General features: G+C 38.8%; 1 protein-coding gene across 1 annotated transcript in view; it reads right to left on the reverse strand.

Moving 5' to 3' along the window:
- Positions 1 to 15,318, reverse strand: part of LOC126473400 (retinol dehydrogenase 14-like) — a 90,202-nt gene that overhangs the window by 55,819 nt on the left and 19,065 nt on the right. Inside the window, exon 4 of the mRNA XM_050100411.1 lies at positions 2,935 to 3,120. Within this exon, the coding sequence (XP_049956368.1) occupies positions 2,935 to 3,120 (186 nt within the window). The remainder of the gene's footprint in view (positions 1 to 2,934; positions 3,121 to 15,318) is intronic.

The raw sequence follows: 15,318 nt of genomic DNA on the forward strand, positions 1-15,318 counted from the left end.
GAATATTGAAAGAAATCAGACACACTAGAGTGTAAAGGTTATTTAAGTTAATCACTCTGGACTTGTGCAGGAGAAAAAAATAAAAAAAGAAACCTGTAATATATTAGAGCTTCTGTTGCAGCTACTTGTTCATACAGGAATGCAGTGAGCTGGATTTTTCCTGTGAGGGAGGAAATGTAGCAACACAGGTGAAAGCAAGGAGGCAGTGTCATATCCAGGATGTTAGCTGCATCCAGACAATGCAGAATATCAACATAATGGGCACTTCCTTATTTTAAATGCAGTTCTTTATGCACTTACCAGTCTTCAGGCAGTGTCAAAATCCCTGAAAAATGTGTCAGTGCTTGTCTGCTGCATTGAAAAGCCCACTTTGGCCATATATACAACCCCTACCCAGTAGATATGATGGTCAGCCCAGCAGGACCATGCACACCACCTCCCCCTCATCTCAGCTAGCATGCAAACCTATGACCATTGCCTGACTGCCTCTCCATCAAGCCACCTCCATTTGCAGCCAGCTCATGGTCTGAGGCATGAACAGAGGTCTGCCAAGCTCCCAGCTGCTGGAGTCCAAATTACCTTTTGCAGTGCTGCAGTTAAAGATCCCAGGTTCATCTCTTGGGCAACTTCATCAACTGTCACATCACTGAGACACCAGGCCACAACTTAGAAGTCTTCACTTGGCTCCAGCTGGCTGCTAAATCAAACCGAGTCCTGAATCTTCCATTACACCTTAAATGTGTGGTGTGTCATCATTAAACATGTAAGTATCCTGCAAGGACGAGGATCACAGCTGCTCCACTGGCACCAGGACAATGTCAAGCTGTGCTTGTGTGCCTGGGATGAGGTCAAATATGTGTTATGGTGCAAGTTTAATGGAATGATAAAGAACTGTTCTGTTTACCAATTATTTGACTGTATTACTGTTTGAATAACTAGCTGCAACAAAAGCACTAATACATTACAGGTTCTTTTTTTTTTTTTTCTTTTTTACATTTTATATTTTCCTACACAAGTTCAGAGTAAACACTCTTGAATAACCTTCACACTCTTGTGTCTCTGATTTCTTTCAATATTCGTATTAGGTTCACCGTATCACTCCTATGAACCTAGGACACTCTATATGGGAGCTGAATGTCTCCTGACAAATGAAAAGACATCTCCCAACCCCCAGTAGCCATCCTTGCAACCCCAGCCTGCTGCAAGTGAAATACAGATAATTTTGAAGACAACAAAAAAATTAGAAACAGTTACATAAGAAAGTGATGGTATTTCACAGATGATGATTTTATTTACAACAGCTTAGAGTGCCCATATAGTCAATCACTTTTATGTTGAATGGAAAAGCGAATACCTGCAGTTATCTGGAAAACCTAGCAAATCACAGACGAATCTTTTGATGCAATAAAATGGACCCCATTATGAGGACAGAGGCTGAATGTTTCCTTGAAATGTAAGCATATTGTTTATCTGAATTCACAACTAGCATAAATTATGTCTGCTATCAGAATAAACTAAATTCTACAAGTGAAATGAATTCAGCATCTCTGCTGATTTTTAGCTCAGTGTCTTATTAATTTTCTCAGATATTTACACTATGTGATCAAAAGTATCTGGAAACCACCAAAAACATACATTTTTCATATTAGGTGCATTGTGCTGCCACCTACTACCACATACTCCATATCAGCGACCTCAGTCATTAGACATCATGAGAGAGCAGAATGGGGAAAACTGTGGAACTCACGGACTTCCTCATGGTCAGGTGACTAAGTGTCACTTGTGTCGTATATTTGCATGTGAGATTTCCACACTCCTAAACATCCCTAGGTCCACTGTTTCCGATGTGATAGTGAAGTGGAAATGTGAAGGGACATGACAGCACAAAAGCATACAGGCTGACCTCGCCTGTTGACTGACAGAGACTGCCGACAGTTGAAGAGGGTCATAATATGTAATAGGTAGACATCTATCCAGACCATCACACAGGAATTCAAAACTGTATCATGATCCACTGCAAGTACTATGACAGTTAGGTGGGAGGTGAGAAAACTTTGATTTCATGGTCAAGCGGCTGCTCATAAGCCACACATCATGCCAGTAAACGCCAAACGACGGTCTGCTTGGTGTAAGGAGCGTAAACATTGGATGATTGAACAGTGGAAAAATGTTGTGTGGAGTGATAAATCACAGTACAGAATGTGGCAATCCGATGTCAGGGTGTGGTTATGGCAAATGCCCAGTGAAAGTCATCTGCCAGTGTGTGTAGTGCCAACAGTAAAATTTGGAGGCAGTGGTGTTATGGTGTGGTCGTGTTTTTCATGGAGGGGGCTTGCACCCCTTGTTGTTATGCATGGTACTATTACAGCACAGGCCTACACTGATGTTTCAAGCACCTTCTTGCTTCCCACTGTTGAAGAGCAATTCGGGGATGGCTATTCCATCTTTCAACGCAATCAAACACCTGTTCAGACTGCACCACCTGTGGCAGAGTGGTTACATGACAATAACATCCCTGTAATGGGCTGGCCAGCACAGAGTCCTAACCAGAATCCTATAGAACACCTTTGGGATATTTTGGAACACCAACTTCATGCCAGGCCTCACTGACCAACATCGATACCTCTCCTCAGTGCAGCAATCCATAAATAATGGGTTGCTATACCCCAAGAAATCTTCCAGAACCTGACTGAACATAAGCCTGTGAGAGTGGAAGCTGCCGTCAAGGCTAAGGTTGGGCCAACACCATATTGAATTCCAGTATTACCGATGGAGGGTGCCACAAACTTGTAAGTGATCTTCAATCAGATGTCTGGATACTTTCGATCACATAGTGTATATTATCTTCATGGTCAGATCAGGCAGCATTATTATTATTATTATTATTATTATTATAAGTAGAAGAGACTCTATTAAAACTGTTGCAGAACATACCTGTTTTTGAAAGTTTTCGAGCCAACTCATTGGAAAACAACATGAGGCACAGTTTACTGTTGTTGTACAGCCTCTGAGGACCACATGCCTTACGTACATTGATGGTGCTCAAATCTAGTTTTGCATATTTGTGAGCTACTGAAGAGACCATTATTATTCTGCTGGGTGCTGACTTTTTCAGTAAATCTGAAATCATTGGGAAACATTACTTCAATTTCATATAAATTTATCACACTATATCAACAGAACGTCACATTAGAGATGCAAAGAGTAGTTCAGCGTAGCATCAAAAATTTTGGCATGTAAACATATCTGCACTCTCTTAACAAAGAACTTTCTAAATCCTTTTACCCAGTCTCTCTTTGTAGTTGAGCCTTTATACTCAGCATCTCCGTCTCACTGCCACTGTTTGTATATATGTCTCTCTCCCACTACTTCCTTTCATCTTTCCTTCCCAGTGGCGCTGTCTCCACCATACCTCAGAAAGTCAAAACTCCTTTTGGGGGGGGGGGGGGTTTCAACTTATTTTTTACACTTTAACCATGTGTTTAAAATTTTTGTCTAAAATGTGACTGCTCCTATACTGCCATGTTAAAGTTCATCTGTGTGGAGGTCCAGACCACCCCAAGCCTTTGTATGGCCTTTACTTATCTCTATTTTTTATTTACACTGTCCCCTCTCTATTTTGTATGCAGTGAATCTATCTCTACCCACATTTCTTCCTCTTTCACTGTCACTGTCTCTCACTGATCTCAATATCTCCTTTCTCTTTGGCCCATTGGCACAGTCTCCTCTCTCTGTCTCTCTGCTGCTCTCTTTCAGCTCATAAAAGCATAAATATGTTTTGCGTGGATAAATGTTTTGGTGAGTAATGTGGAATGAAGATTGAGGGAGCTAGTTCTCCTCTTTCTGTTAGAATCTTTTAAAGAGGAACATATTTGTCTTTTTTGTGCTCTGACAGGAGCATTTTTCCACTGGTTCCAGCATGGTGTGCTGCTTATATAAAATGAATTCTATAGGTCAGTAAAGCTTTGACAGTTTATTATATACTTCAGCACATTTATATATTTTGAAACTTATAAACAACAAATAAGTACACATGAAATAAGGTTAACACAAAATTGTTTGCTTTACATTTTTTCTGGGTACTTTGCTCATCAAGTTCAATTCATGAAAAATACCCTGTTTATGAGTTGTCAAATCAAACTATGTGGTTCCAGAGAGGATCACAGACATCTGTGATGTATGAAGTGACAAGTGAAAATGTGTGCCAGGGGGGAGGGGGGGGGGGGTCTCCTGCTCACTAGACAGATGTACTAACCACTACACCTCCCTGGCACAGTGGCTTTGCACAACTGCACAAACAGCCCTAGCATGCCTCACTCCTCAATCCCAATTCCAATTCTTGTCACAGCATACTTGGTACTCCTACTGAACTTGAACAGTATTGCAGAGGCTCGCTAACTGTATTGGAGTAGCACCTCAGCATCAAATGAACCATATGGTTTCATCTGATTAAAGCGCGTATGCCTGGCTTTTACAGAGGATCCCTCACTTCATTCGAAACTGTGAGCTATTCCAGTACACTTGAAGAGCCTCTGCAGTGCTGTTCAAAAGTATGGGCAATATCAAGTGAGCTGAGGTGTAAATAGAAATTTGCTTTGAGGAGGGAGGTATACTAGGGTAGTCAGAGTAGTTATACAATGCCATTGTGGCAGGGTGGCATAGTGGATTGCACATGTTCCAAGTGAGCAGATCTGCTTGGCCTTGGCACAAACTTTCATTCGTCCCTTCAGTTTGCATGCATACGTCATAGATGTTTGAGATTTCAGATAGTGTCTGGAACTACATAGTTTTGTTTGATTAAAGCACCAATGCCTGGGTTTCAGGCAGGATCCCCTATTTCATCTGATGCTATGGTGCTATTCCAATACAGCTGGAGAGCCTCTGCAATGCTGTTCAAGTTTAGGGGGAATACCAAGCGAGCTGAAGTGTGCATAGGAATTTGCATTGAGGACAGAGATGTACTAGGGTAGACTATGCAGTTGTGCAAAGCCATTGTGTCAGCCAGGGTGTGTTGTAGTGAGCTCATCTGCCTAGTGAGGACACACAGGTTTGAATCCTGGCCTTGGTACAAATTCTCATTCATCACATCAGTCTGCATACATGCATTTATGATTTGTATTTGAAGCAAGTAAACATGGTGTTGGAAATATTAAACTGAATTTGGAAGTCATTTTAAGTTCTTTCTAGGCATGTTAAGGCACTTCTTAATCAATTTTTTGTCACTACAGTACCATTTTGGGGATAGCTGAATATGCATGAAGTGCTCATTATACAGAGACAGTGCATTCTAATGTTCCATTGGTGAAAAAATGCTGACTAGAGACAGTATGGCAACCTCAAAACCTTTGCAATGACCCTAGAACCCTTTGCCATGTGGTCACAATGTCATTTAAAACTACATTTATGCCTTAGACCAGTTTTACATGCATATGTATGGTAACTTCTAACCTCTGGGTCTCGGTAACAGATAACGATACCAAATAAAGTTTCAAGGCTCCTCCAAAATACCATCTTAAGAACATATAGAAAAATTTTGATGATTTGCCAAGAATAAAAACTATAGAAGTGACCATCTCCACAACTGATACTTTTGGTAACCAAAAACCATGCTTTGAGTGTGTATAAATATCTTGATAATGGATACTGATTTTCAAAAATGAGAAAATGATATTTCTAGATGAATATGTAAATAATTTAAGTTAGTATTTGAGCCATTTACTATGCTTAATTATTATGATAATTGCTGCCCAGGGTGTAAAAATGGCTAAGAAATGGTTTTTGTGGTTTTCTGCATAATTAGGGTACCTCTGAATCTCTGTCTTTTGGTAATGGTTAATCATATTAGAAAAGGTTTTGATGTTCCCTGAGAGCTTCACCTTAAGAACGCATGGTAAAAATTTCAACAATCTGCATGAACAGAAAGTACAAAAGTGGCACAGATGGTGCTTTACCTGCCAAAAAATCATAGCTTTCTAATCTCCACCCTAGACCACACCTAATGCAAAGAACCAACAATTTCCACAATTTACGTGGGTTGGAACAGGATATAATGTTTATAATTTGTCCCTGTAGTGCAGGGAAGATACAGTATGCCCACATAGGTATACAAATGGTTGCTAGGCCAAGGGCTATCAAAAACATTTAACAACTTACCTCTGTGACAAACAGAACCTGAGGTATGACCCCCTAAAGAAATTGCATTTTCGTATGTGCTGTTTTGGAACATTCCATATCTATCAACCCATATCAATCCATATGTATCAGTCCATAACAATCCATATCTATCAAAACAGTGAAGAAGAAAGTATAGGAGGAAAGTGATAAAGAAGGTGGAGAAGTAAAACTCACCGGGGATATGATCTGACAATCAATTGCAATGCAAGATACATGAAAAGAGTAAGAACAAATCAGAATTCTCAATGCATATCATACATTCCTTTATGTATCACTTCCATAGGCATCTGCACAGGTCAGATCATGAAACAGCACTTTTTTATATTACTGAGTTGGTCAGTTTTGAGACATATCAAACTACAAGAACAAAATATTATAAGAAGCTCAAAAAATTTGTCATTTCCCAGAGAAATTATGATTATCCATTCATTTCTAGAAGTGTAAGAGATTTCTGTAATGAATGAAAGCTCTGTATTCTAGATTCCAGAGGGGCCAGTGCCCCTTCTTACCTCTCCCTTGCAGATGTCTATGATCACTTTAGCCACTTATTTTCAATGGGAAGTAAGTAGATGTTCCTCTTGGATCTAAATAATGCAAGTAAGCATCATTCACCACTTTTTTGGCCATTGTTTTCATTTTTGTTAGGTATAGCAACATTATTCACACCTTTTACTGTATTAGGATGTGAGTTTGATAATCCTGAGTGATAACTCATCATTCCTCTAGAAAAGATTGTGCATCCCCAATGTTCTTTGATAATTAGAAGCAAACCAAAAATGCTGTCAGTTATTGACTGATATATTAGCTGTAAATGCTACTAACAGATTAAAAAAGTAAAATAAGAATGATGCACTAACAAGTGAGGCTCAGGACAATATTCAGAAAGGAAGACAAGTTCACTGACTCAGAGTAAAGTTATTAAAAATAACTGGGAAATATATTACACACTGCCTACAAGTAGGTTATGTTCAATTAACAGTATGAATAGAAAACCATACAAAGAAAATGAATCATGACCAATTTCTGCATCTGTCAAAATCATACACTATTCACACCACAGTTTTAGTGGCCAACAACATCAAGAATGAGTAACTTAGTCATACATTTAATTACATTGCTTTTCCATGTTATTTCTAGTATTTTTTAACCTGAAATACAAATCATGACTGGGAATTGTTTCAAAGAATTATTTAAGAAGACGAAAAATTCTTATATCCATTATCCTGTGCAAACATTTTGCCTTCCTTCCTTCCTCCTCATACAAAGGCCCCTCTTTTCTAACTTTCTCTGACTTTTTATTTTCAATTTTCTTTCTTAATGAGTAACTTCATCAATATCTGTGTTGTCTTTGGAGTGTTTTCATGTTTGGTATCATATTTCTCCTTCAGTACTCAGAAATTGTACGGATCTAGCTAGAGCTGGTCTAATTGAGACTAGTCAGGCAGTGTCAAATTAGGGGTGTGGCAGAACTGATTACCACCTTCTGAGGGTGGAGTATCTAGAGCCATGTTCTAGGGAAGCAGGAACAATTTCATAAGTAATGACAGAAATTCACAGATCTAGTTACTAACCTGATCAGGGTACAGATAAATGCAGCCTCACTTTTGCCCCGTTTGTGTAGATGCTTTTTTCAAATATGTGACATGTTTGTGGTGTTATCATGAATCATGAATACTGGAGGGAATTGTGAAGTAATTTTCATGTAGCCAGCTCAGCAAGCACGTTACTGCAGTCCAACTAACAACCATCCAAGTGAGAAAAAAAAAACCACACACACACACACACACACACACACACACACACACACACACACACACACACACACACACAGAGAGAGAGAGAGAGAGAGAGAGAGAGAGAGAGAGAGAGAGAGAGAGAGAGAGAGAGAGTCAGTGTTGTGAGGTAGTGACAGGAGCACTACAAATTAAATGTCAAATGGCCTTGTTGCCTGAGATATACCGTGAGGTGCGTTCAGCTGCCTAGTCAGAAATGGTTCCTTTGAAGATATGTTGCATGTTTGTGCAGCATAGGTGAGTGTAATGGATACGTGTGGTGATGATGTTGATGATGATATTTATGATGATGGTGATGATACTTATGATGATGATGATGATGATGATGATGATGATGGTGATGGTGATGGTGATGATATTGATGGTGATGATATTGATGGTGATGATATTGATGGTGGTGGTGGTGGTGGTGGTGGTGGTGATGATGATGATGATGATAGAAGGGGGAGAGGGAAAACTGCTGCTGGCACATAACCTGCCCCTCTTGAATAGCACCAGTGTGCGTCAAGATCAGCATCCACATCCGACAAATGGTTAACCATCAACAGTGTCACATGCCCTCACTGCATGAGACATTGTGGAGCTATTTGGAATATAATCCTGGACACTGATGCAAAGACTGATTATCATGAACTTGATGCCACCATCTCTGCTCCCCTTACTGGTCATATATTGGCAGCAAAAATTTAATCCACCACCAAAATTCAAACTGGCTTAGATCTGAGGCAAGCACCATGACATAGTCTTACATTAGCAACATTGGGTTCAGAGGTGGTGAGGAAATGCAAGTACTGTGTGAATAGTGATAGACAATGAAGGTAGTTGGTTCAGAAAGAAAAGTTTTTGTTTGCAACATAAAAGAGAGGAGTGAGAGAGATGATTATGTGAGTGGGGTCACGCAGGAGCGGGAAATAGTAAGGGGGAGGGGGAGGGAATTTGAGCCAAGCTGTGCCAGAAAACTATTTTCCATTTGAAATATTCTCAAATTCAGTGGTAGGGAGGATATCTATCATCTAGTTACTGAGAGCAGCATCTAGACACCTGCCTGGTTCTGCATTGCATTCAAGGAAACAGTGTTTCATTATTATAAGAGTTTTTATACATGTACAGTTACGTTTCATCATGATAAATGTTATGTATGGTGAATAAAGCTTCCTCAAGGATGAGGATGAAGTGGGTTGGAGGGATAAGCTTTGAATGTAATGTCATTGTAAATGCATATGTAGGACTAAGAAAAGAACCAAATGCATTCATTGTAGTCAATTAAAATTATGGGTCACAGTTAATGTACATAGTGACAGAGCCACCAGTTAATATATGCTAAACCAGAAGTTGCCTGTTTGGCCCTAATAATTCCAACACAAAACTAATGAAGGCACATGTCACATCAGAAACATATGTCATTGGATTGACTTATATGCAACTATGATTCACTTGACATCAGAAATATTAATATGACAAAATAGTGTCAGTAGGTGACATGTACATTGATAACATGGCAGTGTGAAGGTGAGTGATTGTTTTGTGAGTTAAAACAATTTATTTTTCCCACTGATCTACTGAGATGTAAATCCACATCAGTTGCCCATAATACATATTGCTTCCAACTTGACTTTCTCAAAAATGGTGTCAAGTGCACAATGCTGCCCTGGGTGATAACTACTCCCATCTCCACTTTTTCTCCCAGTCAAGATGTACTTATTCAGTCCACTGCTGGCTTTTGTAACAATTTTAGTCCATTTTCATCTTCTTACAGCCATTTTAGAAAGACTGAAGACACACATATAACTATACCATTTTGCTTCCAGCTTGGTGAGACAGAGTAAACAGAATATAAAATCCTCAGAAAATTTTCCTTAGCAACACACAGTGATGATATAGTGGTGAACTGACTATCCAAAGAATTATACAAACACAGAGAGACTCACAGACATGATCAGAAAATGCTGACTAACATCTATGGACGTATACATAGAATGAACAACAACAGACTCACAAAGAGGATTTTAGCGCAATAAACAGCTCAATCAAAACAACAACTGTCTTTGAGAAATAGAAGAAGACCTAACACAATCAGGGATCAATAGGTAAATGATACAGGAAAGAGACAAATTCAGAAACAAAATTATGAATGCAAAATTTGAAGTAAAAAGAAAGAAATAAACAGGGAAAAATGGACAGAACATAGGAAACAGGAACATAGTCAAAGAATGAAGAAATTTGGGAAGAGGAAAACAATAAGGAAGCAAGGAAAATTTGAATATAAGGCAACATTCAAGTTTGAACACTGTATAAGGGTAAAAATGTGAAATGGTAATAATAATAATAATAATAATAATAATAATAAATCCCGTGGAGGCCTGGGAAAAGAATAGGCCTCCGGTATGTTCTGCCAGTCATACAAGGCGATGAAAGGAACAAACCACTAATAGGGCTAACCCCCCTTTTAGTGTGATTAGTTGGTTCAGGACAGAACTAATGAACCCTCGGACAAGCGCTGTCATGGTCGGGGATGACGCTTGAACCCTATGCCCGTCCACAATGGTAACGACACTGCTAGCCACACGGAAAATGATTTAAATCCAAATAGAGGTGTTTTGCAGGATATGCTTCCTGCAACCACTCTAGAAGGAAAACAAAGACAGAGGATGAGATGGTCAGATGAAGTTAACCGACACCTCATGTTCTGTTATTACCAAGCAACAAACTTAGGAACCAACACAACTGGATACAGATCACAAGTATACACAACATTTATTACCAGATACCCAGAATTAAAATTTTTAACAGAACAATGACTAGCTGATCAGATCTATGTAATAATCAAAAATAACAGGATACCCCAGTCAGAATTATAAAACATCAAAGAACAAGTACAACAAATGCTGGAACAAAATAATGTGCAATCAGAAGAAGAAGAAAATACAGTAATGGACTCAAACATCCCAGCACAAACAAACAAAGAACTCGATGCATCAATTAAACAATCAGAGGAAAACAAAATCTTAAGACAGCCACCAGAACAAGCACAAATAGAACACGAAGTGACACACATGTTAGATATAGAAGAAAAATTTCAGCTGACATATATAGAATATAAAGACACAAATACAGACATTAGACCATTCTTGCATAGACCACCAAATACCCCACTTGTTGAAACAACAATAACAACTATCAACACAATCATACACAACAAAATAAATGAAAAAACAACTATGGAAGAGCTACAACTACTGGTTTATATATGAGCACTCACTACACTAAATATACACACTAGGGAGAGATCAGAACCAACCAACACACAGAAGAAACTCACTAAACCAGCATGGCAACACAGGCTACAGATCAGAATAAAAAAACTGAGAAAAGACATCAGACAACTAACACAATTTATAAGAAATGAAATATCAGACAAAAAACGAAAAAGGTTAGGTAAAATCTCACAACAAGAAGCGATAGAGCAATTAGATGAAAAGAAGCAGAAATTACAAGCATTGGCCAAATGACTTAGAAGATACAAAAAAAAGTGAAAATAGAAGGAAACAAAACCAAACATTCAACACAAACCAAAAGAAATTTTACCAGACAATAGATAACACACAAATTAAAATAGACAACCCACCAAACATAACAGACATGGAACACTTCTGGAGCAACATATGGTCAAACCTGGTACAACATAACAGGCATGCATGGTGGATACAAGCAGAAACAGACACATACAAGATGATACCACAAATGCCTGAAGTGATACTTTTGCATCATGAAGTCACCCGAGCAATTAATTCTACTCACAATTGGAAAGCCCCTGGAAAAGATAAAATAGCAAATTTCTGGCTAAAGAAGTTCACCTCAACACATTCACATCTAACTAAATTATTTAACAGTTAAATTGCAGACCCATACACAGTCCCTGATACACTTACACAAGGAATAGCTTATCTGAAACCTAAAGATCAAGCAGACACAGCAAACCCAGCGAAATATTGCCCCATAACATGCCTACCAACAATATACAAAATATTAACTTCAGTCATTACACAGAAATTAATGACATATACAACACAGAACAAAATTACAAATGAAGAACAAAAAGGCTGCTGCAAAGGAGCACGAGGATGTAAAGAGCAACTGATAATAGATGCAGAGGTGACATATTAAGCTAAAACTAAACAAAGGTCGCTACACTACGCATACATTGATTACCGAAAAACTTTTGATAGTGTACCCCACTCATGGTTACTACAAATATTGGAAGTATACAAAGTAGATCCTAAATTGATACAGTTCCTAAACATAGTAATGAAAAATTGGAAAACCACTCTTAATATCCAAACAAATTCAAATAATGTCACATCACAGCCAATACAGATTAAGCATGGAATATACCAAGGAGAATCATTAAGTCCTTTCTGGTTCTGCCTTGCTCTGAACCCACTATCCAACATGCTAAATAATACAAATTATGGATACAATAATACTGGAACATACCAACACAAAATCACACATTTGCTATACATGGATGATCTAAAACTACTGGCAGCAACAAATCAACAACTCAACTAATTACTAAAGATAACAGAAGTATTCAGCAATGATATAAATATGGCTTTTGGAACAGACAAATGTAAGAACAATAGCATAGTCAAGGGAAAACACATTAAACAAGAAGATTGCATATTGGATAACCACAGCAACTGCATAGGAGTGATGGAAAAAACAGATGCTTATAAATATGTGGGATACAGACAAAAAATAGGAATAGATAATACAAATATTAAAGAAGGACTAAAAGAAAAATATAGACAAAGACTGACAAAAACACTGAAAACAGAATTGACAGCAAGAAACAAGGCAAAAGCTATAAATACTAATGCTATATCAATATTGACCTACTCATTTGGAGTAGTGAAATGGAGTAACACAGACCTACAAGCACTCAATACACTTACACGATCACAATGCCACAAATATCAAATACATCACATACATTCAGCAACAAATATTCACATTAAGCAGAAAGGAAGGAGCAAGGGGATTTATCAACATAAAAAACCTACATTACAGACAGGTAGACAATTTAAGAAAATTCTATATAGAATGAGCAGAAACTAGCAAAATACACAAAGCAATCACTCATATAAGTACATCGGCTACACCACTGCAATTTCATAACTGCTTGTGCAACCCTTTAGATCACATAACATCAACAGATATGAAGAAAGTAAATTGGAAAAAGAAAACACTACATGGCAGGCACCCGTATCATCTAACACAGCCACACATTGATCAAGACGCATCCAACACATGGCTAAGAAAAGGCAATATATACAGTGAGATGGAAGGATTCACAATTGCAAAACAGGATCAAACAATAAACACCAGATATTACAGCAAGCATATTATTAAAGATCCCAATACCACAACAGATAAATGCAGACTTTGCAAACAACAAATAGAAACTGTAGATCACATCACAAGCGGATGTACAATACTAGCAAATACAGAATACCCCAGAAGACATGATAATGTAGCAAAAATAATACATCAACAACTTGCCATACAACATAAACTAATAAAACAACACGTTCCCACATACAAGTATGCACCACAAAATGTACCGGAGAATGATGTATACAAATTATACAGGAACAGAACCAATATAACAGATAAAACATCACCACATAACAAACCTGACATCATACTCACCAATAAAAAGAAGAAATTAACACAATTAATCGAAATATCCATACCGAGTACAACAAATATACAGAAGAAAACAGGAGAAAAAATTGAAAAATACATCCAACTGGCTGAGGAAGTCAAGGACATGTGGCATCAGGATAAAGTTGACATTATACCAATTGTACTATCAACTGCAGGAGTCATACCACACAGTATCCACCAGTACATCAATGCAATACAGCTATATCCAAACGTACATTTACAACTACAGAAATCTGTAATTATTGATACATGTTCAATTACCCGAAAGTTCCTAAATGCAATGTAACATACCGTACAGTTAAAAGGAAGTCATGCTTGATCAAGGTCTGTGTCACTTTCCATTTTTAACCAGACATAACGTCTGAGAAAGGAAAGAAATAATAATTATAAATGCATATCTAAGAGATGCAAATGAATCAACAATGGAAAGTCCGGGCTGGAGTAACAACAATATGGAAAGCATAGATTGTTACTCACCACACAGAGGTACTGAGTTGCAGACAGCCACAATGAAAAAGACTGCCAAAGCATTAAATCCCCCAGGGGGCTCACAGTCCTTTCGTGAGTACGTGCATGGAAAGCATGGGGCCCAGGCTATTGCAGCCTTCCTTCTTTCCTGGGTTGCATTTCGTTTCCCGTCCCCTCCTTTCCTGGTCTTGCTCCTTCCCCTCCACCCTCTCCTCAACCTCTCTTGGTGTCCTTGTTTATGTTGGCCCCACTATCCTCCTGGTAATGTTGGCTTTGTGATTTGGTTTTGTTGAGCAATTACCTAATCCTTTTGGCATCCTCTGGTCCTCCTCTGGGGTTTGACATCCATTACTAAATTTCTATTCCCTAGTGTGAGCCATTTGGGGAAGAGCACCTTACCTAGTGTCTCCAGCATGTGCCCTCCTAATTTCTTCCATCTTTTCCTTCATGTCATCATCTGATGCTAGGGTACATAGCCAGCCCATGTGGTGGGATCAGTATGTACCCTTTTGGTTGAGCCCCCTGAAAACACAGGGATCAAACTTCTGATACCTGAGCTGTGACCACCTCATGTAAGCCTAGGAGTGGTTGCTTGTCATCCTGGAGCCAAACGGCCCTTGCTGTAGCTGGGTGGTGCCCATGATTGGAGTGGGTGGTATCAGGGTGGACACTATACAAATGAAACACATACGGGTCCAGCATTCTGGCTGTTCTATGACCATTCTTCTATGGCTGTCTCTTTGAATGGAACTGATTTTTTTTTAGTGCTGCTTCTTCTGCCCCTTCAGCCTTCCCTTCCATGGCTACCCTCTGGGAGGAGGGTCAGGCTCGTCAGCTGGGGGCGAAACCTTTCCCCTGCTATCTGGTTTGCATCAGGACTTTATTTTTTGTGGAACACATTGAAGACAAGTTTGGTGAAGTGGACTCTCTGAGCAAAATTCGGTTGGGTACATTGTTGATCGAAACTGCTTCAGCTGCCCAGTCTGTGTCCCTTCGTGCCTGTAAACATCTTGGCACAATTCCTGTGTCCATTACCCCCCACCAATCTTTGAATATGGTTTAAGGTGTAATTTTTCACAGGGATCTCATCCTTCAAACTGATGAGGAACTTAGGGACAATCTAAGACAGCAGGGTGTTCACTTTTTTGGCAAT

The sequence above is a fragment of the Schistocerca serialis genome, chromosome 4 (genome assembly GCF_023864345.2).
Source record: "Schistocerca serialis cubense isolate TAMUIC-IGC-003099 chromosome 4, iqSchSeri2.2, whole genome shotgun sequence".
Taxonomy (NCBI): Eukaryota; Metazoa; Arthropoda; class Insecta; order Orthoptera; family Acrididae; genus Schistocerca; species Schistocerca serialis.